This window comes from Pectinophora gossypiella, chromosome 14 (assembly GCF_024362695.1).
Source record: "Pectinophora gossypiella chromosome 14, ilPecGoss1.1, whole genome shotgun sequence".
NCBI lineage: Eukaryota > Metazoa > Arthropoda > Insecta > Lepidoptera > Gelechiidae > Pectinophora > Pectinophora gossypiella.
Genome location: NC_065417.1, coordinates 7,639,385 through 7,664,385, shown reverse-complemented (window position 1 = coordinate 7,664,385; position 25,001 = coordinate 7,639,385). Strand labels below are relative to the sequence as shown.

Genomic DNA, 25,001 nt, shown 5'->3' with positions numbered 1-25,001 from the left:
ATCACATTTGAGTGATCGCATCGGTAAATGATATAGCGTCGTGTTACTCCTTTTCGAGCGTGATTTTAAATTTACAACGACGATAGGTATTTATAATAATAATAATAAAAATAAAAATATGTTTATTACTCTCACATCAACACGATAATTGGTAATTAACAATAAAACAAGATTATGATACAGTGGTTGGTGAGAGAGACTGGGGTCTGTGAGAAACTTACTATCGTCGCGCGCGTTTCCCTATTTCCCTCGGAAGTTACCTAACCTAACAACTTAGCTAGGGCAGGGCGCCGTTACAAAATACTAAACTTGTAACTGCGCCGCAGGTTGAAAAAGATTGGGAACCCCTGCATTAACCTTTGGAATACTCGTAAGTACCTATAATGGCAGGTTGTGAGAAGGTGCAGTAGTTTTAGGCGGATGAGACGTTCATTATGTAAAAATTGACGATTCAAAGTGTACCTACTGAATAAAGATATTTTTGAATTTGAATTTTAATTTGAATAATGTTTACATAACAAAAATATAAATTCTATATGTAAGTACGTTCATGTACAATTTGATTTATTAGCGTGTCCAGTACGTATGATAGTGTGTTATATGTTCATAAACTCATGGTGGCGTGACTTACTTATTATGTCTAGACAAATGGTCTTGTATACGCAATTATTACAGTGACAACGAATGATATGTAATAAATATTGGTAATTCTCTACGTTTATCATCACATGAACTTGAAGCTGGTTTATCATTATATGAACATAACATAAGCTCACGACCATATCCCAATTGGGGTAGTCAGAGGTACATAAAATGCAAGATGAACTAAGTACCCACGCTTTACCGCCCCCACGGCAATATGTAGTATGTTATGTGTGTGTTTAACGACCTCGGTGGTACAGCGGTTGAGCGTTGGACTCACGACCTGGAGGTCCCGGGAATCCCGGTGGGGACATATCACAAAAATCACTTTGTGTTCCCGAGTTTGGTTAGGACGTTACAGGCTGGTCACCTGATTATCCAAAAAGTAAGATGATCCTTGCCTCGGAAAGCACGTTAAGCCGTTGGTTCCGGTTACTACTTACTGATGTAAGTAAGTAGTCGTTACATGAGTCAGGGGCCTTTGGCGGCTAAATAATAACCCTGACATCAACCCTGATGAGGTTGGTAATTCACCTCACAACCCACACGATGGAAGAAGATGTATGTGTTGTAGACTGACCTCTTGCATGTCATTGTCGATCTGGTGGTCACGGCGCTGCGAGGCGGCGGCGTCCTCCGCTGTGCGGTGGATCATGTGGAGGTCCTCAGGAGTGAGCCCCCACGGCATCTGCATCTTCTGGATCTACAAACAAACGTCAAATTATTTTAAAAAACCTAAGCTCACAACTATGTCCCAATTGGGGTAGTCAGAGGTACATCCATCGCAAAATGAACTAATTACCCACACCTCACCGAGCTTTCTGTTAGACCAACTTGATAGGTAAGCTGTATCGCAGTCTATAATGGTGGAGACAACTGTGTTAGTGAACAGCACTTTTTAGTGCAAGTTCGGTACCACAGTCCAAAAATAAACAACACCATGCATAGTGCTCCATTTAACACTAGAGACATAGACCAAAGGTCATTCACCTTTCATTCATATTGATAAAATAAAAATATAACACTTGAAATAGGGATGTTGCTGTCACCTATGTACATTCTGGCCATGAACCCCTCCGACCGCTCTAATTTGACTTTGGCTTCAGTCACGGAATAGAAGATTTGGCTTTAGTAGCGTGAAATCGCGCATTTGCTGAAACAGACTAAGTACCTACCTATCTACTGTTACAAGATATAAAAGGTAGGTGACCTATTCAAACCCACGCTTCTAATTTTAAAAATCTATTATCATTTTCTATATTTTCCCTAAAATGTTCATTGCAAATAAGAAGTGAAACCCTTCATTGTCTCGACTATTATAGAAGTTATGTAGCTTGCCAGACACATATTACTAACATTTATACGTAATTCACCAAATTCTATCAATAATATCGCCAAGAATATAACTTAGCAAATAACGCTGTTATTTTCCGTCATAAACACAAGATGGGACATTAATAACACATCACGAGGGTGTTTGTTTTCCATTTTCGAACGAAGAGTACCAAAACATACTTGTAGGTAAGTAGCAAAATTTTGTAAATACACAAGTAATTTACCTCGGACTGCTCTAACTCTTGCGTGGGAGCGGGCTGGGGCACAAATTGGTGAAGCACGGTCGGCTGCTGGAAAAACAAAAACAAATTACTACACATATAAAAAGCTTTACGCGCGGAAATATATATATTTTTTTACAGAATCCTACTTTTAAACATAGCTTGACATTTAGACAAATAGGAAATTGTTGCGTTACAAAATTTACGTGTATGTAAGTTTATTGGTGCACGTCTAGATTATCTAACCAATGTATAGTATGTGGTTTCTACATAAAGTTGTAATCAGTACTTCAGCATTCTTAACAAGCTTATCTTGGTGTGCGTAAACTTGTTGCTTAGGTATAAAAACAACGTATAATGAAAATCCTTCACCTTCTATCTCGATTCTCATTCAAATAAAATCAAAGGTCACTCCTGTTGGGGCAGACTTAGCTGCACGATAATGTTGAATTTTATCATCTCACGGTATATAAACTCGTGCTTATAATCCCTATTACATATAACATAACCACATTAAGCATTTCGCCACTAATGTCGCTAACTGGCGTATCTGAAATTTTTGGCGAATCTCATCTGCACCTTTTGCTATTGTCAATAAGACAAAAAATATTTTAGCAAAATCTTTCAGATACGTCAGTTTGCAAAACCAGCCACGATTCCTAAGTTAGATATTGTGATAATATTGTGTGACTTCACCGGCGATCAACCTATCCTCAGTGATATCCATCTGGTTTAAAAGTCTACTCGAACCCTCTGTGTAAGTAAGTACTTTTATTTTACAACATCAAGTATAATGTATGGAAGTTACATCCGAACATGACTAGACTATCAATAAACCATTTTTCCGTTTTGTAAATATTAGCAAGAGAAAATATTGACCGTATTCGAATGCTAACAAGTGGGTTCTACAACCTCCGAGTGACAACGCTCCACTGACTACGATATGCCAGTGTTTTTTTCTAACCATGTGTTAGCTTTATGTTACTTGTTCTGGCGAAACTAATTCTTTAATTCCAGGTATTTATTCCCTGCTAATGGCGTCGGAATGCTGTTTTATTTTCCATTTAACATTCAACGTGAATTCACACAACAGTTGTTTAATGTGAAGTTTGTTTTAATTAACTTCGCGTCAGAGAGAATATAAAACTGCGATGTACTGATACACAATTTACATAAGCTTTAAATAAAAAAAACACAATGATTCGTTTGTGATTTCAAACGACAATTTGTATCTTTGATGCATTAATCTGTAATTTATGACAAATAATCATAAGTACCTGTTTTCCACGATTGGAAGCTCGACCGATTACATTATAATAAGTAACTGGCTAGCATTGATTAGCAATACAAAAGACACGCAGTGCTTATGTAACACCATTTACATGCATTATGTAGTTAAACCGTAGCTTTTGTATATTAAGTGAAGCATGCTAAGCGCTGACGACACCGGTACATGGCACGGCGCATGACTCCGACCCTGAATATTGAGACATTTTCGTTACGATGTAATTTACTACCGTGATATGTGGAAAAAATATTTAAATTTGTTATTTCAAATTATTGGTAGATGTCATTATGATGTGCTTCCGTGTTTTACGTTATTATTATTACAGATGTACTCGTTATGTTGTAAATTGCTCGCTAACGGGATGTTTTTTGTACGCTCTTCAAAGTTTTTTGACTCCGCGTTGATACCTAGTGTATTAATGTAGAGATCCCAAGTTAGTAGATACCTACGGTTATTACAAGATAATTATTTGATTGCGTGGGATGTATTTTCTGCTGATGTTTGTTATTTGATTGATTAGATGTCCATCGATGTTCTAGAAGGAAATGCTGATCAACTGTTGTATGGTTTTAATTAATACGACTGCGTTAGGAATCGGTCTTGGTTTATCTATATTCTTGCATATTTCATTGATTTTGCATAGTTCTAGATGTAAATTCAGTTCTGTAAGTAGACGATGTTTGCTGTCGTTTATTGCCAGATATGAAACGGCAGCAGCAGGAATATGCGTATTTTTTATGGTAAATTACGATTTAGATTTCTTAGTTCTACCTGTAGATTTATGACTTATGACAACCATAATGACTGTAAGAATTTATTTCGGTTCTGTGTATATATAGTTGAACCCGTAACGGTTGAATTATTTTTCGATAAGTATCATAATTACTATTCCATCAACGTAATGCTGATGAAGGAAAAATGTGAGTTCCTTGTTACTAATGAACCCAGGTACGGTGTGGAAGTGGAGTAAGGGATCATTTTCAAGGTAACATGATCGAACTTAGGACACTTATACCATTATCACAAATACTAGACTTTAGACTCTACCCATTCCAACTTGGCGGTAGTTTATAGAAAAATATGGTAAACTCTGGTGACGGAACTGTGGCGGCCGTAGGAGTTACGAGGCCCATGTTGACGAGGCCCCCGGTGGGATTCGCATGTTGTGGTTGTGGGGCTTTCTGCACGCAGATAAAATAGTTACCTCATTCTGGTCATGTGTCTGCGGCGGCGGTGGTGGCGGCGCGAAGGGGCCCATGTTGGCAAGGCCCTCAGGTGGAGGCGGCATGTTGTGGGGCGCTGGGATGGCGATCACGCGCTGCACATGGATGCGCATCTCGCGGGGGGCTGCCATCTGCTCCTCGGACGAATCCCATGGCATCTGCGGGCAAAGTATAGGAACCTAAGTACTCTCATACTAAATATCCATGTTCCTAGATAAGCCTCCCTCCCGGTGGGGACATATCACAAAAATGACTATGTGATCCCTAGTTTGGTTAGGACATTACAGGCTGATCACCTGTTTGTCCGAAAGTAAGATGATCCGTGCTTCGGGAGGCACGTTAAGCCGTTGGTCCCGGTTACTACTCACTGATGTAAATATATAGTCGTTACATGAGCCATGTCAGGGTCCTTTGGCGGCTCAGTAATAACCCTGACACCAGGGTTGATGAGGTTGGTATTCCACCTCACAACCCACACGAAAATAAAGAAAGAGCCTCCCTCCTACCAATAGTGTATATTTGTATAATAAACTAGTATGTATAAATAGTCATACAACACCTGGAGATAAATAACATTAGATACCATTCCGTATTTTTCCAGTAAGTATCTACCAATTATAAAAAACAATATATCCACAATTTTCAAATTACTTCATTACAATTATTACGCAAGAAGCAAGTGATCTGGAAAAAGTCCTAAGTAGTAATGATAACAAACAGACACCTTGACATTTCTAAAGCATGTGCAAAACACTCGTAGCAAGTGTTAATAAACAACTATCAATAACTGCACGCAAACGATGATAAGTAAATTAGTATTGTAAGATCAAATTACTAGGCAGAGAACAAAGGATAATGGAGCTCAATCGTGTCGGACATGAATAATGCATGCGATGTTGCGCAAACGCAGCGAGAGCATCACTGACGGGAGATGAGGAGCTGCGATCAGGAAGCAATGACCGCTGACAAACGAGGACGCGCCGGAGCGGCCCGCGCGCCGGTCTGCGCCCGCGCACCAACTGCAAAACAAAGCCGACGAACTCTCCTCAAGGCACGCCCGCAGACGTGTCAAAACTAACACCGACTCACTCCGCACCAAATACGATTTCACATTCGCCAACCAATAAAATCTATTTAAAATCCTTCCAATACGAATTTAGATTAACAACAAACAAATATAAGGAATCGACATCTATTCAAACGATATTACATGAACTCTGAACCGATATCAAGCAGTTCGATCGGATGATTCCACAAAACTATTATAAGTCTCAAAAAAAGGTAACAAAAACCCGTTCAGGTAGATAAACAAAGGAGTCTGCTATTGGGTTTAGTTAACGAATATTAATATTCCAACGATGATGCCGTGATTAATGCGGAACGAAACAAAAACACGGAAGAGGTGACGCTCCTCGCATTGTCCATGCGTCCTTGGACGAGTGTCTTTAATGCGCATTGTATACTTAGAAACTATCATGATGAGCCTGCTAGCCGCCGCATTACGCCCGCCGATGTAAGCCTTTGTCAGGATAATTGCCATCATTTAATCTCGTATCTACCCAGAACCAGCTCTAACCACTTTTTCATGGAGAGTAATTTAATTAATTACATGATTGGTTTGCCCACAGCTCTATCTTTGACTACTGATTGTTTATCTCTACTGCAGGAACCATTAGGAGTCATTTTTAATTAACAGCCACGCCGATTAAACAGCTTATCTTGCATTTAAGAGGAACCTCCAAAATATTCATGTATAATGATCTGAAGGAAGGATTTGTTTAGTAATTTCCTACTTTAACAGACTACCGTTTTAAATTGTCGCCTTGGTACTGCAGCATTTCAATTACACGAGTCCTTCGTTACAAAAATGTCGCTGAGAGCTGAAAAATTTAGAAGTTCGTTTACAAATCAAATAACGCGGGGCAAACGTAAAGAAGTGCTTGATCGGCGTTAATGAAATTCGGAAGAAGTGGATTAGGGACCCTCGATCTCCGTGGCACGAACCACCTCGCTCGCCTCTCTACCACTCCTGACTACAATATTTTCCGTATAAACTCACAGCTTCCGTTTACAACGGCCTTACTTCCGCACTGACTAAAGCCGAAACACGATTACTTGCATTATTACCTCCAAATATAAATGAACCAGTTTTGTTTAGCATAATTCAAATTTAAATTTATTTATGTTAATCATTCTTCATAGCCAGTACATTATGCTGTCGTTTTAATAAAACACGCGTGTTCCTGTATCGAAAGTATGGGAACGTCGACAATATGCATAATATTACAATAACGTTGGTAATCTCAGATGGTGTGAACAGGTTCACCGGCTTTCTTCCACCGATGAACCTTGACTCGAGCAGTGATTTATGAACTAGTTCGAGTAGTGAGTAATGCACCGAATGACTCGGAAGACGGTAAGTATCGCTGGCAGGTGTGTTTATACTGTTATCTATGTTTATTAACGTAACTAATGTTTCATTTTTACGGCTATTAGTATGTAATCACCACATGACGGACTGATCTCGGAAGGTCGGCGGCTCACTGGCTTCCTGTATTCTGGTTTTCTGTACCTATTCTATATTTTAACGATGACCTCAAATATTTTAATTCCGGGTTAAGTTACCAAACTCACACTTTCCATTTCACCGAATTCTTATACTCGAATGTGCTATGAGTGAATATTTATAAATTGACCTTATAAAATGTAAGTACTTATATGATTTTTTATTTATGATTAAAATGCCATAGGTATGTATAATTATATTTTTAATGAGGCATGTTTAGATAAACAAAATATGTTTTTATTCAAATTAAAACAACTATCAATAAATAATAATAATCTATGTTTTTATTAAATTAAACAGTTATTCCTGCTATAGTTAATGTGCATCCGTTGCTGCTTAAATATTATCCTTGAACAAATCGTGTTCTGAGCTATAAATGCGCAATTTGAGTTGTGATTATGTACAGTGCACAAATTAACGTCTTAAACTTTATATAGGTACTATGATAAAGTGCTACAGTAATTTTTGTAAGTAATGCGTTATTTAAGTAGATCTAGCCCGATATAATGATCCAGGTGTGTAAACTTATATAAAAAAATATTTACCCACTTGGTACTTACAAAACACTGTATTTTTGCATTGTTTATAACAACCATTGACCGTACAGAAATAAAATGTTTGAGAAATATAACCCTTTCAATTGTATCGTATTATATACGTCGTACACTCAGCTCGTCCTTGACATTGGTTATGTTATTTATATTACTAAGCTCCCGTTTTCTACTTGCACAAATCTAAGCTCTAATGTGCAGCCTTCATCCGACGGAATCTCTATTTATTATAGCCTCTCGAGCTTCTACGTATCTCTTCTTCTGATTTACTGTTGTTACAATTATATACCCGTAGTGTTGTAACCCGCGACCAGACCCAGACGTGCGAAGGTACCCTTTGTTACGCGGAATGTAATACTAAGTAAGTACTACAAAATAAGATTCGTAGGTAAAATGCACGTCATTAGATACAAGGTGTGATATAATCTATGCCCACCGCACATGATGGTCACCTTGTATCTTAAGAATGACGGCAGGTAATGTCGACTAATATAAGTGGAACAAGGTTCATGAGCGTTCGTAGCCACCGGTGCATCAAATTATGCGAGTAATTGCAATGCGGTAAAGCGCATGACCCGAGCGTCCCGCTGGAGACGATCTCCGCGGCACCTGCATCCCACTATCAAGTTCAAGACCGCTTCTCAGTACAGCCATCACAAAAAAATTTACTCAAATTGGGAACGTATCGATCGCTCGCATATATAAAATGTGTGTAGAACGCGCGCGGCTCAAACAGCCGACATACACCGCATCATGCACGCGTATCTCGCGATCGCCTTCGCGCTCGTGGCGCCCGCGCTCGCCGACCCACTGCCGCGCGACCGCCTCGGCTACGAGAGGGAAATAGACGCCACCAACCTCAACCAGCTGCACAGCAGAAAACTCGAGGACTTTGTGCTCAGCGATGAGTTCCTGGCTTCGCAGAAGAACAGAGCGAAGCTCATAACTAGACTCCGGCCAGATGAGGCGTTAGCAGCCGATAACGTGATATTAGAATCTAACGTAGTGAGGATCGTGCGGCCAGCGAAGAGACGTGTGGAGCCGGAGGCGGGCGAGGAGCTGGTGCGGCGGCGCCGAGGATACAATCTGGAGCATGTGAACGTGCCGGCGAGGTACCCGTATCTCCCGGTCCCGAGCTACTACCGCTTCCGTCGCTGGGGCTAGTGGCCCGTACGCCGGCGCCGGCGCGCTCGCCTCCGCCAAATGTCAAGGTTGCGCTGACGCTCCGTGGATCCCGCCCCCGGGCGCATCTCCCGTGTTCACGAGTGCGCACTGCATGGACTGCTAATTAGTGTTATGTTATTTATATGAAGTGGCTGTGATCGAACGCTCAAGTTACGCCGTTACTACGACGGTCGGGAGGCAACGATTGACAGAGTACCTACCTACCAATAAATTAACATTAAATATTAAATTTTAGATAAAACAATAGTGTATGGAGATTTTTTGTTGACCTTCAAAAATAATAAATCCACGTTATTTTGTTTTGTTTCTGTGACTTAATCACACAGTTTCTTGATTGTACACTACACACACACACAGTGGTGATTACGTAATAAATCTATTAGGAAAACTAGTTAGTTGAATAAAATTATTATGAATAAGTCAGTCGATATTTTATTCCGTTTCAATCCTATAAATGTCAAGCAGGATAACATTTTGTATAGCTTTGATATAATGTATTGTCTGCCAGTGGAAACGTTCAAGCGTAGACGGATTACAGGAGCTGGCTGTCGACCTAGAAGCCAACTCCTCATCGCACGGTAAGTAGGCATACGTACAATGACCGCATAATAACACATTTTGCGCAATTTTAAATGTGCACTTGAATTTAATAAACGTGTTAATAACTCGGAATTAATATTCAGTTTCCGCTGGTAGCTTCAGGATTAGTGTGTTTAATTAGGCTGGGACGTAATAATGGAAACGGATATACCAACTAGTACTCGAAGAATGTTCAATAAAAAAAAGTATTTAAAACATTAACCTGCAAATTAGCAGGGCCAGGCTTCAAGGTGTTGCGTGCGAGCGCTAGCTGTGCTTATAGAATATTACTGCAATTAGACCCTATCATGTCGTAATGGGAACAATGAAATATAATGTATGCGAGTTTAAAATGCAGTTGGCACAATCGGTGTCACGAGGGCCTGTTCTTAGGCACTCATGCAAGAATTATTGGTTGGTAATCGTCAGAGTTATGGTCGAATTGCTACAACGGTTACAGTGAGCTGCATAGGTTCACGACACAACAATTAGTATGAACCAGTAGGTACGTAGATGCATGAATGTAACTGACGGTTCCTACTTGGTCTAGGTCAACATAAGAATAAAGTTTAATAATGGAGAAATAGAGAACCAATAAACCGTAACAAATACGAACTCAATCTATTAGCATGGGGCACAATTACTGTTCAAATAGATTAGCGTCTCATTTATTATCGTGATACAAAACATTAGGTACAATGATGGTAGGCTGAGACACATATTTCTAGGTACGCATCATGTACGACATCCGAACAACGAGCGACTTCCGCGCTGGTCCTGATTTCACCATCCAAGGTAACCAGCTACTCTACCACGCAACTACTAACAACCCATTATATATTACCTGAACACCCGACAAAAACTTGCCAACACAATATCTAATCTTTTTTATAACTTTTATGGTCCCACTACACGAATATGCACGAAAAAATGACTACGGTAACCAATTGCAAATACCGTTTTAAGTGTACGTTGGAAATTACTAATATTATGGTAATTATTTGATGATACTGTGATGTACTTAGCATCATGATATTTAATATCCTAATGCTATGCTAAATATATTGTAACTATTTATTCTGTGAAAAGATATTGAATCGCCAGACAAACTGCAGTCTATCGAGAAACAAATGTGATTGCGCGCACACAAAATATTGCGAGTCCGTAAAATATGAAATGAACAGAATAAGTATGAACGGAAAATTGGCTTGAACCTTTTACGAACTCGATATGTAGGTACTTGGCTCGTAATCCGATGTAGTAAAAAATAGCAACCGCACGTGTATATATTTAGAACCAATTTTGTATATTTCAATAGAAACCTACCGTAGTTACCCAGTAATAGACTTTTTGGGATAGTTTTTTATCCTAAGAGAGGTAATTATGGGTTAAAAACTCAACCTTTATAAAGTTGCAACGTACCTGTACGTACCTGTATAATACAGTAGTATTTTTGTACAGATCTAACACTACATAATATTTTATACGATAATGTTACTAATTACTAATTACAATTCATTAAAGTACTTAATCACTATCAATTACCATTATAATTTCTATAACAATTATTAAACACTGAACTACGAAGGTTCTTTTCATTATTAAATATGATATTCACAAAAACAAACATTTACCGAGGTTGGATACATGAAAAACGGTATTAATTAAATGTAATTGTCAAGTATTTATATTAATTTTAATTGTGTTTTAAATGGAACTGTTTAAAATTATTTGATATGAGAACGAAATAACAATGAAGTTACAAAGATAACGAACAACATTTATGTTTATTTCTTGTTTTTATTTCTGTATATTTTAATACGCTTTAAAGTAATGTCAACGATTCGTTAATAGAGATCTGTGTTAATAAAAAGCCGGGTTTTAAAGAGGACGAGTACGGTTTTTTTTGTAAATTGCGACGAAGCTAGACTCGGCGTCGCACCTAGCTCGTCGTGTCGTCAACTAGGGCATTTACCCTGCGCCCTTCAACTCCTACGCAATTAACCCACACGGATAGTTCGCAACAACAAATATCTTTATGTCCACTTGAAAGCTTTCAAAGTAACTCATCTTACTTACTTAATTATTAACAACAAAAGACAACTCTGTCGATGTAAAATATATCAAATAGTTGTAATTATACTTATTATCTCATAAACAAGGTGTAAGTTTTTACATGTTTTCGTATAATTTGTGATTTTGATAAGGAAGTTTTCTTCTGGGGTTTGACCTCGCCTACCTCTCCCCGTAGGGAACATGCTCGTGGAACCTTCTTTCCTCCCTTAATGTATCCTTATTCCTTCAATCTACAAATTAAACAAAAGTTTTAACAATATTACAATGGGTACATGTCAAGTGTGGCTTTTTTCTAAAGCATACCGTACTCTACTACAAGATTAGTCAATAAAGTTCACGTATATTCACTAAGTATCTCATACATTGTACGCAAGTAGGTTTGAAGTTACAATGCTATTCTACTAAATCAATCAAGATTCTAACATCCTTGCGATAGTATAATAAATGGATGTACAGTAAGGAAATGAAAATGTCCTCGATATTTAAACCCGCATACCATTGAATGACGGAGTTATATTACAGCGGCAATGTCATTGCTGATAATACCATCGATAACCAGATAATCATGTCAGCCGTACGACGCCCACTGCTGGGCATAGGCCTCCCCCAAGGAACCAGATAATAATTATTACAAATTACTTTGTTACATGTATTTTATGCTCAAAAGTTCAACCATGCAAAAATAAAAACAAATAAAGTAGATGTGAATCGGAAATATTCCGCATTTGCAAATAAGAGAAAAACGTTGTCAACAAACTATCGTAAAATAAATATTTAAAACCAAATATTTAAGGCCACGAGAAAACTAATATTTACATTTTAAACTGAATATATTTTTATTTACATCGGCCGAATTTATTTGATACAATAACGTTATTTGGAAAGTTTGAAAGTGTATACAATTCCGGAGTGGCTCCAGCGATGTAGTTCGACGGGTCGATACTTTCCAGTGAGCTGTCAAACTTGTACAAAATCACCGTCAGGCACCGTTACACGTCTGTAAGAGATGAGTAATTATTGAACCCGACCTACTGACACCTAATTGTCTTATGTGCACTCACTTCTTTACCGCTAGGTACTCGTACATACAAGTAACCGGCAGTGCCGGATTAAGACTACATAATGCCCTAAGCAATATACTCCCTGCCGGGTCTGCATGACAACCGCGCCGCGCGCGGCGCTAATTATATTATACAGGGTGGCCCAGAAGTTCAGGTTCAAAATAAAAAATTAGATAGAGGGGCTCATTAGCTACCAGAAACACCCCCATGTATGTTCAGCAATTATTTACGGTTTAGGAGATATGACCCATTTTGTACCTTTTTCTAAATTTTCTACCTTACTTCAGAAATAATCATTTTGTCGCTATCCCTTTCTTAATAATTATTTTATTTTACTTCACAACTATGCCTAGGGCTATGTACCGCTCAATCAAAGATAAATCAAAGTCAAATCAAGTATAAAAAAAAAGTTATCGGAAGTCAAAGTGAGAATTCGACCAAAATTGTTACAGTTGTTAAAACTTCGCCGAAGAATAATAAACACATGAGATTGTCATGGACACTGAAAGTATTTCTAAAAACTGCTCCATTTAATAGGCTTTTAGAAACATCCAAAAAAGTACCCTTAATACTGGCAAAAAACTAAGTAATTAGCCCTCAAAGATTGCAAGACAGACAGATTTGAAGGAAAATTTGACATTCTCATACAATGTAAGTAGCTGCTTCTTTCTAACGTTTCTAACGTTGGCAACTCAACTCGATGAGGTTGGTACTCCACCTCACAACCCACACGATAGAAGAAGACAGTAAAAACCAGTGCATTTTTTTATTTGTATAGGTAGGTGGTTTTGTACAATACAATACAAATTGTATATAGTGCCCGGACCTGTCAAACGAACCCTGTGAAAACGGGATAACGCTAGGAGATAGTAGGTAGGAACCTATATAGCTTTTTTTTTCGTTTTGTTTCTGGTACGTCAACGACAACAGCCAGAAACAGAACTTGAACTTAGGCTTGAGCACAATGCCTAGGCGAAATTGGATAATTTGCTTGTAGGATAATGCGGCACTGAAATGCGTGAGTGAGTGAGTATTTCTCTGGTTTACTGGCCTCCAAGCATGCCACCGGCTGTTCAAACAAAATAATCCATTGGTAAGTAAATAAAGAAAGTTTCCGCCTTCGCCTCGTTACTTTGAATTTGGGTAAATAGCTTACTGAGTCATGTGTGCACTGCAAAGAATAATTTCGTAGGAAAATGTAGGGAAAGACAAAAACTTAAAAACAATGAATTAACCAGGTTAGTATCACGGAATAGAAAAGTTGGAGAGGCCCAGTGAGCGCGAAACGTATGAGCAAATAATTCAACTTTGCACTCCACTCATCCGCAAACTTTACGAAGCACGGAGCTCCACGATAGTATATACTATAAAAAAAAGGTCGTCTTGTGCATTATAATCTACAGGGCAAAAAACAAATAATTATCGACTATCATTCAAGGAGATCCCTCCTTATCACAAGAACGCTAAAATCCTTAGTAAGATCGGCTATACATATATCAAAAAGCGCTCGCCGACCCACTGCCGCGCGACCGCCTCGGCTACGAGAGGGAAATAGACGCCACCAACCTCAACCAGCTGCACAGCAGAAAACTCGAGGACTTTGTGCTCAGCGATGAGTTCCTGGCTTCGCAGAAGAACAGAGCGAAGCTCATAACTAGACTCCGGCCAGATGAGGCGTTAGCAGCCGATAACGTGATATTAGAATCTAACGTAGTGAGGATCGTGCGGCCAGCGAAGAGACGTGTGGAGCCGGAGGCGGGCGAGGAGCTGGTGCGGCGGCGCCGAGGATACAATCTGGAGCATGTGAACGTGCCGGCGAGGTACCCGTATCTCCCGGTCCCGAGCTACTACCGCTTCCGTCGCTGGGGCTAGTGGCCCGTACGCCGGCGCCGGCGCGCTCGCCTCCGCCAAATGTCAAGGTTGCGCTGACGCTCCGTGGATCCCGCCCCCGGGCGCATCTCCCGTGTTCACGAGTGCGCACTGCATGGACTGCTAATTAGTGTTATGTTATTTATATGAAGTGGCTGTGATCGAACGCTCAAGTTACGCCGTTACTACGACGGTCGGGAGGCAACGATTGACAGAGTACCTACCTACCAATAAATTAACATTAAATATTAAATTTTAGATAAAACAATAGTGTATGGAGATTTTTTGTTGACCTTCAAAAATAATAAATCCACGTTATTTTGTTTTGTTTCTGTGACTTAATCACACAGTTTCTTGATTGTACACTACACACACACACAGTGGTGATTACGTAATAAATCTATTAGGAAAACTAGTTAGTTGAATAAAATTATTATGAATAAGTCAGTCGATATTTTATTCCGTTTCAATCCTATAAATGTCAAGCAGGATAACATTTTGTATAGCTTTGATATAATGTATTGTCTGCCAGTGGAAACGTTCAAGCGTAGACGGATTACAGGAGCTGGCTGTCGACCTAGAAGCCAACTCCTCATCGCACGGTAAGTAGGCATACGTACAATGACCGCATAATAACACATTTTGCGCAATTTTAAATGTGCACTTGAATTTAATAAACGTGTTAATAACTCGGAATTAATATTCAGTTTCCGCTGGTAGCTTCAGGATTAGTGTGTTTAATTAGGCTGGGACGTAATAATGGAAACGGATATACCAACTAGTACTCGAAGAATGTTCAATAAAAAAAAGTATTTAAAACATTAACCTGCAAATTAGCAGGGCCAGGCTTCAAGGTGTTGCGTGCGAGCGCTAGCTGTGCTTATAGAATATTACTGCAATTAGACCCTATCATGTCGTAATGGGAACAATGAAATATAATGTATGCGAGTTTAAAATGCAGTTGGCACAATCGGTGTCACGAGGGCCTGTTCTTAGGCACTCATGCAAGAATTATTGGTTGGTAATCGTCAGAGTTATGGTCGAATTGCTACAACGGTTACAGTGAGCTGCATAGGTTCACGACACAACAATTAGTATGAACCAGTAGGTACGTAGATGCATGAATGTAACTGACGGTTCCTACTTGGTCTAGGTCAACATAAGAATAAAGTTTAATAATGGAGAAATAGAGAACCAATAAACCGTAACAAATACGAACTCAATCTATTAGCATGGGGCACAATTACTGTTCAAATAGATTAGCGTCTCATTTATTATCGTGATACAAAACATTAGGTACAATGATGGTAGGCTGAGACACATATTTCTAGGTACGCATCATGTACGACATCCGAACAACGAGCGACTTCCGCGCTGGTCCTGATTTCACCATCCAAGGTAACCAGCTACTCTACCACGCAACTACTAACAACCCATTATATATTACCTGAACACCCGACAAAAACTTGCCAACACAATATCTAATCTTTTTTATAACTTTTATGGTCCCACTACACGAATATGCACGAAAAAATGACTACGGTAACCAATTGCAAATACCGTTTTAAGTGTACGTTGGAAATTACTAATATTATGGTAATTATTTGATGATACTGTGATGTACTTAGCATCATGATATTTAATATCCTAATGCTATGCTAAATATATTGTAACTATTTATTCTGTGAAAAGATATTGAATCGCCAGACAAACTGCAGTCTATCGAGAAACAAATGTGATTGCGCGCACACAAAATATTGCGAGTCCGTAAAATATGAAATGAACAGAATAAGTATGAACGGAAAATTGGCTTGAACCTTTTACGAACTCGATATGTAGGTACTTGGCTCGTAATCCGATGTAGTAAAAAATAGCAACCGCACGTGTATATATTTAGAACCAATTTTGTATATTTCAATAGAAACCTACCGTAGTTACCCAGTAATAGACTTTTTGGGATAGTTTTTTATCCTAAGAGAGGTAATTATGGGTTAAAAACTCAACCTTTATAAAGTTGCAACGTACCTGTACGTACCTGTATAATACAGTAGTATTTTTGTACAGATCTAACACTACATAATATTTTATACGATAATGTTACTAATTACTAATTACAATTCATTAAAGTACTTAATCACTATCAATTACCATTATAATTTCTATAACAATTATTAAACACTGAACTACGAAGGTTCTTTTCATTATTAAATATGATATTCACAAAAACAAACATTTACCGAGGTTGGATACATGAAAAACGGTATTAATTAAATGTAATTGTCAAGTATTTATATTAATTTTAATTGTGTTTTAAATGGAACTGTTTAAAATTATTTGATATGAGAACGAAATAACAATGAAGTTACAAAGATAACGAACAACATTTATGTTTATTTCTTGTTTTTATTTCTGTATATTTTAATACGCTTTAAAGTAATGTCAACGATTCGTTAATAGAGATCTGTGTTAATAAAAAGCCGGGTTTTAAAGAGGACGAGTACGGTTTTTTTTGTAAATTGCGACGAAGCTAGACTCGGCGTCGCACCTAGCTCGTCGTGTCGTCAACTAGGGCATTTACCCTGCGCCCTTCAACTCCTACGCAATTAACCCACACGGATAGTTCGCAACAACAAATATCTTTATGTCCACTTGAAAGCTTTCAAAGTAACTCATCTTACTTACTTAATTATTAACAACAAAAGACAACTCTGTCGATGTAAAATATATCAAATAGTTGTAATTATACTTATTATCTCATAAACAAGGTGTAAGTTTTTACATGTTTTCGTATAATTTGTGATTTTGATAAGGAAGTTTTCTTCTGGGGTTTGACCTCGCCTACCTCTCCCCGTAGGGAACATGCTCGTGGAACCTTCTTTCCTCCCTTAATGTATCCTTATTCCTTCAATCTACAAATTAAACAAAAGTTTTAACAATATTACAATGGGTACATGTCAAGTGTGGCTTTTTTCTAAAGCATACCGTACTCTACTACAAGATTAGTCAATAAAGTTCACGTATATTCACTAAGTATCTCATACATTGTACGCAAGTAGGTTTGAAGTTACAATGCTATTCTACTAAATCAATCAAGATTCTAACATCCTTGCGATAGTATAATAAATGGATGTACAGTAAGGAAATGAAAATGTCCTCGATATTTAAACCCGCATACCATTGAATGACGGAGTTATATTACAGCGGCAATGTCATTGCTGATAATACCATCGATAACCAGATAATCATGTCAGCCGTACGACGCCCACTGCTGGGCATAGGCCTCCCCCAAGGAACCAGATAATAATTATTACAAATTACTTTGTTACATGTATTTTATGCTCAAAAGTTCAACCATGCAAAAATAAAAACAAATAAAGTAGATGTGAATCGGAAATATTCCGCATTTGCAAATAAGAGAAAAACGTTGTCAACAAACTATCGTAAAATAAATATTTAAAACCAAATATTTAAGGCCACGAGAAAACTAATATTTACATTTTAAACTGAATATATTTTTATTTACATCGGCCGAATTTATTTGATACAATAACGTTATTTGGAAAGTTTGAAAGTGTATACAATTCCGGAGTGGCTCCAGCGATGTAGTTCGACGGGTCGATACTTTCCAGTGAGCTGTCAAACTTGTACAAAATCACCGTCAGGCACCGTTACACGTCTGTAAGAGATGAGTAATTATTGAACCCGACCTACTGACACCTAATTGTCTTATGTGCACTCACTTCTTTACCGCTAGGTACTCGTACATACAAGTAACCGGCAGTGCCGGATTAAGACTACATAATGCCCTAAGCAATATACTCCCTGCCGGGTCTGCATGACAACCGCGCCGCGCGCGGCGCTAATTATATTATACAGGGTGGCCCAGAAGTTCAGGTTCAAAATAAAAAATTAGATAGAGGGGCTCATTAGCTACCAGAAACACCCCCATGTATGTTCAGCAATTATTTACGGTTTAGGAGATATGACCCATTTTGTACCTTTTTCTAAATTTTCTACCTTACTTCAGAAATAATCATTTTGTCGCTATCCCTTTCTTAATAATTATTTTATTTTACTTCACAACTATGCCTAGGGCTATGTACCGCTCAATCAAAGATAAATCAAAGTCAAATCAAGTATAAAAAAAAAGTTATCGGAAGTCAAAGTGAGAATTCGACCAAAATTGTTACAGTTGTTAAAACTTCGCCGAAGAATAATAAACACATGAGATTGTCATGGACACTGAAAGTATTTCTAAAAACTGCTCCATTTAATAGGCTTTTAGAAACATCCAAAAAAGTACCCTTAATACTGGCAAAAAACTAAGTAATTAGCCCTCAAAGATTGCAAGACAGACAGATTTGAAGGAAAATTTGACATTCTCATACAATGTAAGTAGCTGCTTCTTTCTAACGTTTCTAACGTTGGCAACTCAACTCGATGAGGTTGGTACTCCACCTCACAACCCACACGATAGAAGAAGACAGTAAAAACCAGTGCATTTTTTTATTTGTATAGGTAGGTGGTTTTGTACAATACAATACAAATTGTATATAGTGCCCGGACCTGTCAAACGAACCCTGTGAAAACGGGATAACGCTAGGAGATAGTAGGTAGGAACCTATATAGCTTTTTTTTTCGTTTTGTTTCTGGTACGTCAACGACAACAGCCAGAAACAGAACTTGAACTTAGGCTTGAGCACAATGCCTAGGCGAAATTGGATAATTTGCTTGTAGGATAATGCGGCACTGAAATGCGTGAGTGAGTGAGTATTTCTCTGGTTTACTGGCCTCCAAGCATGCCACCGGCTGTTCAAACAAAATAATCCATTGGTAAGTAAATAAAGAAAGTTTCCGCCTTCGCCTCGTTACTTTGAATTTGGGTAAATAGCTTACTGAGTCATGTGTGCACTGCAAAGAATAATTTCGTAGGAAAATGTAGGGAAAGACAAAAACTTAAAAACAATGAATTAACCAGGTTAGTATCACGGAATAGAAAAGTTGGAGAGGCCCAGTGAGCGCGAAACGTATGAGCAAATAATTCAACTTTGCACTCCACTCATCCGCAAACTTTACGAAGCACGGAGCTCCACGATAGTATATACTATAAAAAAAAGGTCGTCTTGTGCATTATAATCTACAGGGCAAAAAACAAATAATTATCGACTATCATTCAAGGAGATCCCTCCTTATCACAAGAACGCTAAAATCCTTAGTAAGATCGGCTATACATATATCAAAAAATATACTTTATATGTAGTATCTTACGAAAAGTAATGATAAAACTGCAGCGTATCACGTGAAATACAAAAAAAAATGAATGTATATATGAATATATATTGCCGGTAAAGTGGCTATGGAATTTGAGAAGCAATAGAGCTCTATACTATCATAACATGACAGCCTCCGTGGTCTAATGGTTAGAGCGTTAGGCTCACGATCTGGAGGTCCGGGTTCGATGGGGACATTAATGAAATCACTTTGTGAGACTGTCCTTTGTTTGGTAAGGACTTTACAGGCTTAAATCACCTGATTGTCTGAAAAAATAACACGTTAAGCCGTTGGCCCCGGCTATTAGCCGTAAAAATACCTCCACCAATCCACAGTGGAGCAGCGTGGTGGAGTATGTTCCATACCCCCTCCGGTTGATTGAGGTGAGTCCTGTGCCCAGTAGTGGGATATATATAAGTTTATGTTATACAGAGCTATCGTAGTTATCTGTTGGAGGAATAGTAGCAAAAGAGAGCGGGTTGAACCGGCGACAGCGGTTCTCAAACACAATGCGCGTTAGGGACTTTCCTACCTTTTTCTTCTATTGCGGCCAAGATTTCCAGACACAATAGTTAAATAATGGGGATAGCATTTCATAAGAACATTCGATCTTACGACTTTAAAACAAGTACATACTCATTAACTTCAAATAGATTCAGATATTGAATAAAAAAGCATGTAATTCCTTCATCAAAAGTAGGTAGAGTCGATGTACACACTAAACAATGAAAGTCAAAGCTATAATTAATAAACTGCCAGAAGAAGAGTTAGTTACCTTAGAAATGCATTTTACACACAAATACATGGCAAATCAAACTCCCTAGTCTCTGCTTACCGGTGGAAATACATAGCACAATTCTGTTTACGTATTACAGATCTAATCAAAAGTTTAGAGGCTGCGAAGTGGAAGACCAGACTAGCGGCAAATCAACCGGCAATAAAACATATCGGTCCTAACCACACATCACCAACCAACTTTTTTTTTTGACGTGACTTATTGTAGATTTGCCGCAGATGGCATTAACTACTTGGCCGGACAAATGAGGAGCGCTGAAGGCTCTCACCCTGTACAACGTTTAAGACAACGGGCCTGAGGGGCCCAGTTGGGCGCGAACCTCGGCTCAGGGCGTCGTCTGAGAGGAAAAATATTTGAAAGAATTAATCGACCCTCGTGGGTCGATAGCGATAAGCGCTGAATGAGGGAAATCGTCGACCACGCCGGCGGGGTCGATATCGGGGGAAGGGGTCGGTATCGGGGACACCAACCAACGAACTCGGTACGTGACTAGAGGCTTTTAAGGGGAGAGCCACTTAAAAGCCGGTAGGGTCGTTAGGTGCAGATAGGTAGTCTAAAATCAATACCTATCTCAGCACGTGCAGTACTAAACTAAAAATAAATACAGATATGTATTTATTTTTGAACCGACTTCTAAAGAGAAGGAGGTTATTTATTCTTCTTTACAGTTATTAAGAGAACCATAATCATTGACTAATTGTATTCTAGTATTAAGATTTAATAAATAAATAAAAATGAATGCAGCAATGTCTTCTGAGGATTTGATTTGTGAGTACCACATAATTCTCATATATGAACTACTTATAGGACAGAAATGACATTTAAAAATAGGTTCTTTTTTTCTTTTTTTTGTATAGATAAGTACTTTTGTTGTTATTTGTCAGTACCTTATATAATTATTATTTTATGTCATTATCATCATCATCATGTGCTGAGCGCTATAAGCATCACTTCCAACGATATACCTACACACACATGACAATGTTTTTTTATTTTGTTTTTCGTTTCCATATGCATTTAAACAGGTATCTATAACGTATACATACACTGTTAACTCACAAATCTAAGTACCTATAGAACGCTTCTTATAAATTCTTTTGTATCAAATTTCTGAGACATGAATGTGCAGACATCTATTTAATATAAGTAGTAAAGTTTTGTTTCTTTTGAATTCCTGTCCTGTTACATAGCTCGTAAATGAAGTATGCCAAAGAGAAAATGCAATAAATATAAGACGAATATAGTACCTTTTTATAGCTAAAAAGACGCGACTAAAAAGATACTAAAAACAGTAAAAAAAAAAAATATTTACTTAATTAGCTAATTCATACTGCGAATTAAATATCCCGAAAATGTAGGTATGTAGCAAGTTTCGTGGGATTTTACACATTGTTTCGCTATGACTACATAATTTACATTCGGGAGTTATTCCCAAAAGTGAGCTCGCATTAATTTGGATCGTTAACATTCATTGTAATGGTCAATATTTTTTGTCCAATGTGGGTTTTCGTAAGATCCTCCCGAGTATAATATTTTAATAGCTCTCAAATACGTATAAGAGGTTGTCTATGTAGCCACAGAAAAAACTACTTAAATGAAAACCAAAAATCTTGCCGCAATAAAAACATAAGTATCGTAAAGTTTTGACGCGATTGTTGACCTTTGAGTCTACTATGTTTACCTCTTTTTACATTTTCTACTTATAGTACGAAGCTCAACCTGTATTGTTTATAAATAGCGCATAGGTACTTCATTACGTTTGTGAAGTAAGCAGGGGAGTTATAGCCAACGACCGACCTCCAAATATTACGATCGGCGATCCTAACATGTGCACGCATACACTGAGCTCTACAACAAGTCTACAGTGTAGACTTAACTTAGTTAGTTTTGGGGTAAATAAGCAATGTAGAGTCTACAAGCAAAAACAAGCAATAATAAGCAAGTGTGTAAGCAGTGTAGAGTATGTGTGGGTATGTAGTTATGTGTTCAAGTTGTATTTCAATAAGGGGTACCTCTAAAATCTATAAGACAGATTTGTAAATTAGTATTCCCTCAATATTTCAATGTGAGCAGAGGTCGCAAGCCCGCGGCGTTTATTTTAGGCTTGTTTGCTGTGATCGAGCCCGTTTACATTTATTTACGCCCGCTCGCGCCCCGTGTCCAATTTCCAAATGCCTTCAATTTCACCGCACCCTCCCCGCCGCCCACTCAGGGCAGCAATCAGACTTAAAAAGAAAAAGAAACGCTCCGGGCGCTACTTAAAATAAAGAACAGCGCGTGAGAGAAAGAATTCTGAAAATTAATTTTCCTATGTGATATTTATCCATAATGTTGCCCGTAGCTAATAGCCTACAGCGGGCCCTGGTTGCCACAGCAGTCGCTACAAGATGTTTATTGAATAGGCACGGCTATGTCGAAATTAAAATGTTTTTGTGTACATTACCCTCTTCGATAAAACTCACTCTACAATCAAAAATGCCTACGAGCGACGCCTGAAAATGTTTGCCATTTTAATATTATCTCATTAATGTAAGATATATTTGCATTCCTTCGTGATTATTACAGACACAAGACTAAAGCGTACATTAAGTAATCAAACGCGTATAGTAGTAAGTACTTTGTCAACAAAGGCTAAATTAATACTAATAAGGTACCTTGAAGAAAGACTGGATGACTAATTAACATGGTCTAAGTAGAAAGTAGGTACTTTATCTCCATATCTTTAGCGCCAGCAAAACTGGTTTTCAAAAGGTCTTTTTTCGTTCAATAGACTGTTTCAATCTATAATAACGTTAATTCTTTGTCATACTACTACTTGTTATATATTCTGTGGTGAAATAATACCACGTACATTCGTATGCTTCCAGGGTAAAGGTTTCTCGAAACTTTTAAGATTTTAAACTCATAAATAATAAACTAAGGGCAAAAGCAACGGCCGTCCGAAACCGGATTATTGGGATTGCATAACCCAATGCATTCTGGTCGCAGGACCTGTCTCGGGGGCAACGAACGAACGACTCTTATTTCTGCACATTTTTTCTCTGAACACCTACCTTTGATTTACATTTTAATATTGATATTCTATAGCGCGAAACGTGCTTTGAATGAAACCACACCCAAACAGTATTTACCGTGATCATGTGCAGCATTGAAATCGTAATTTAGATATTTAATATCTATGGTTATTTTAATAAAAAATACATTTATGTTTATACCTCGCCATAATTCATGAACAATCTAGGTAAACAAATCAGAATTTTCCATTTTGCCTTCGATATAGATACCAACCTTGTAAAGGAAGATGTTGATGTTGTCAATTGCTCTTTCTACATATTCACTACACGCGTGGAGTTTAAAGATTATCATTATCAATCGATTTATAACCCAGGCAAATCCTTATCTCGGCTAACTCTTGTTCTACGATTATGAATTTTAAGATCAGAATTGTAATTCAGAACTACATAAACACTGTTGTTTGGTTTTGAATACCGCATAAACGAAATATCTAATAATCTATGAACATGAAAATTAGCATTCAATTTATTCGGAAATTCTATGATCGCCAAAGGACATTACAGAAATAGAAGTAATGTACCGACCATGTAGGTTCTAAATATACTGCATCAAAACAGTACTGTAGTTATAAGAACATATTGATACGTATACCCCATTGTCGTTGGTCTGTAGCGTTTTTATATGCAAATGGAACCAGAGAAAGCTTTAGAAAGTTTCATCTCCTCCAATTTAACAACTGCTGTTAGACAAAACTGGACGGAATCACTATTGAATGATGAAAGCTAGAGTCGAATATGCATGAACGCGCCTGTATAATAAAATATATTGTATAAAACTACAAATATTTAATTCCTAAGAGTGATATGAATAACTTTCTAAACGCTTTCTTCCTTCTTAATTATGTAAGTTAGGCTTGAAAAATGCTTTCAATGTTGCATGTAACTTATGTAAACCCCGATATAAAAATTATCATTAGTCAATAATCTGTAGGTACCTAGCTAAATATATTGTCACTATGTAATTTTATACATTTTTTTTAAGATTCTTGTTAATATATGTAAGCCAATACCAATAGTCACCAGAAGTGGTCTTCTAACGACTACTGATCTCGCCATCCTAGCTATAGGTAAATACTTACACGTTTGGAACACTGGCCTTCGTGTAAATTTTACAGTAAAATATTTAGAGTAAGTATACTTATTCCACACCGGGACAAACAATTGACCGAGACAAAAATAAATGTCGACCTACCTAAATACTGTAGTACCCATAAAGTTGGAATAAGTAAACAAAAATAGAAAAGACAATACAAGTAAGCACTTA

At 37.9% G+C, this 25,001-nt stretch overlaps 2 protein-coding genes across 3 annotated transcripts in view; one reads left to right on the top strand and one right to left on the bottom strand.

The window, feature by feature from the left end:
• The window catches only part of LOC126372396 (uncharacterized), a 58,637-nt gene that overhangs the window by 5,690 nt on the left and 27,946 nt on the right, over positions 1-25,001 (bottom strand). Inside the window, exons 7-9 of one of the 2 annotated variants that reach the window (XM_050018116.1) lie at positions 4,691-4,867; positions 2,202-2,264; positions 1,223-1,345 (exon numbers count right to left, since the gene is read on the bottom strand). In XM_050018116.1, coding sequence (XP_049874073.1) covers positions 1,223-1,345; positions 2,202-2,264; positions 4,691-4,867 — 363 coding nt within the window. Of the gene's footprint in view, positions 1-1,222; positions 1,346-2,201; positions 2,268-4,690; positions 4,868-25,001 lie in introns of both variants that reach the window. The other variant, XM_050018115.1, reaches the window with a different exon arrangement.
• Positions 8,548-9,434, top strand: LOC126372401 (uncharacterized). Its single transcript, XM_050018123.1, has one exon. It carries the CDS (start codon positions 8,580-8,582, stop codon positions 8,988-8,990), a length of 411 nt encoding a protein of 136 aa, XP_049874080.1. The 5' UTR covers positions 8,548-8,579; the 3' UTR covers positions 8,991-9,434.

What these genes read in the sequence shown, in the direction of transcription:
- LOC126372401 (XM_050018123.1), top strand. Translation starts at nt 8,580, where the DNA reads ATGCACGCGTATCTCGCGATCGCCTTCGCGCTCGTGGCGCCCGCGCTC.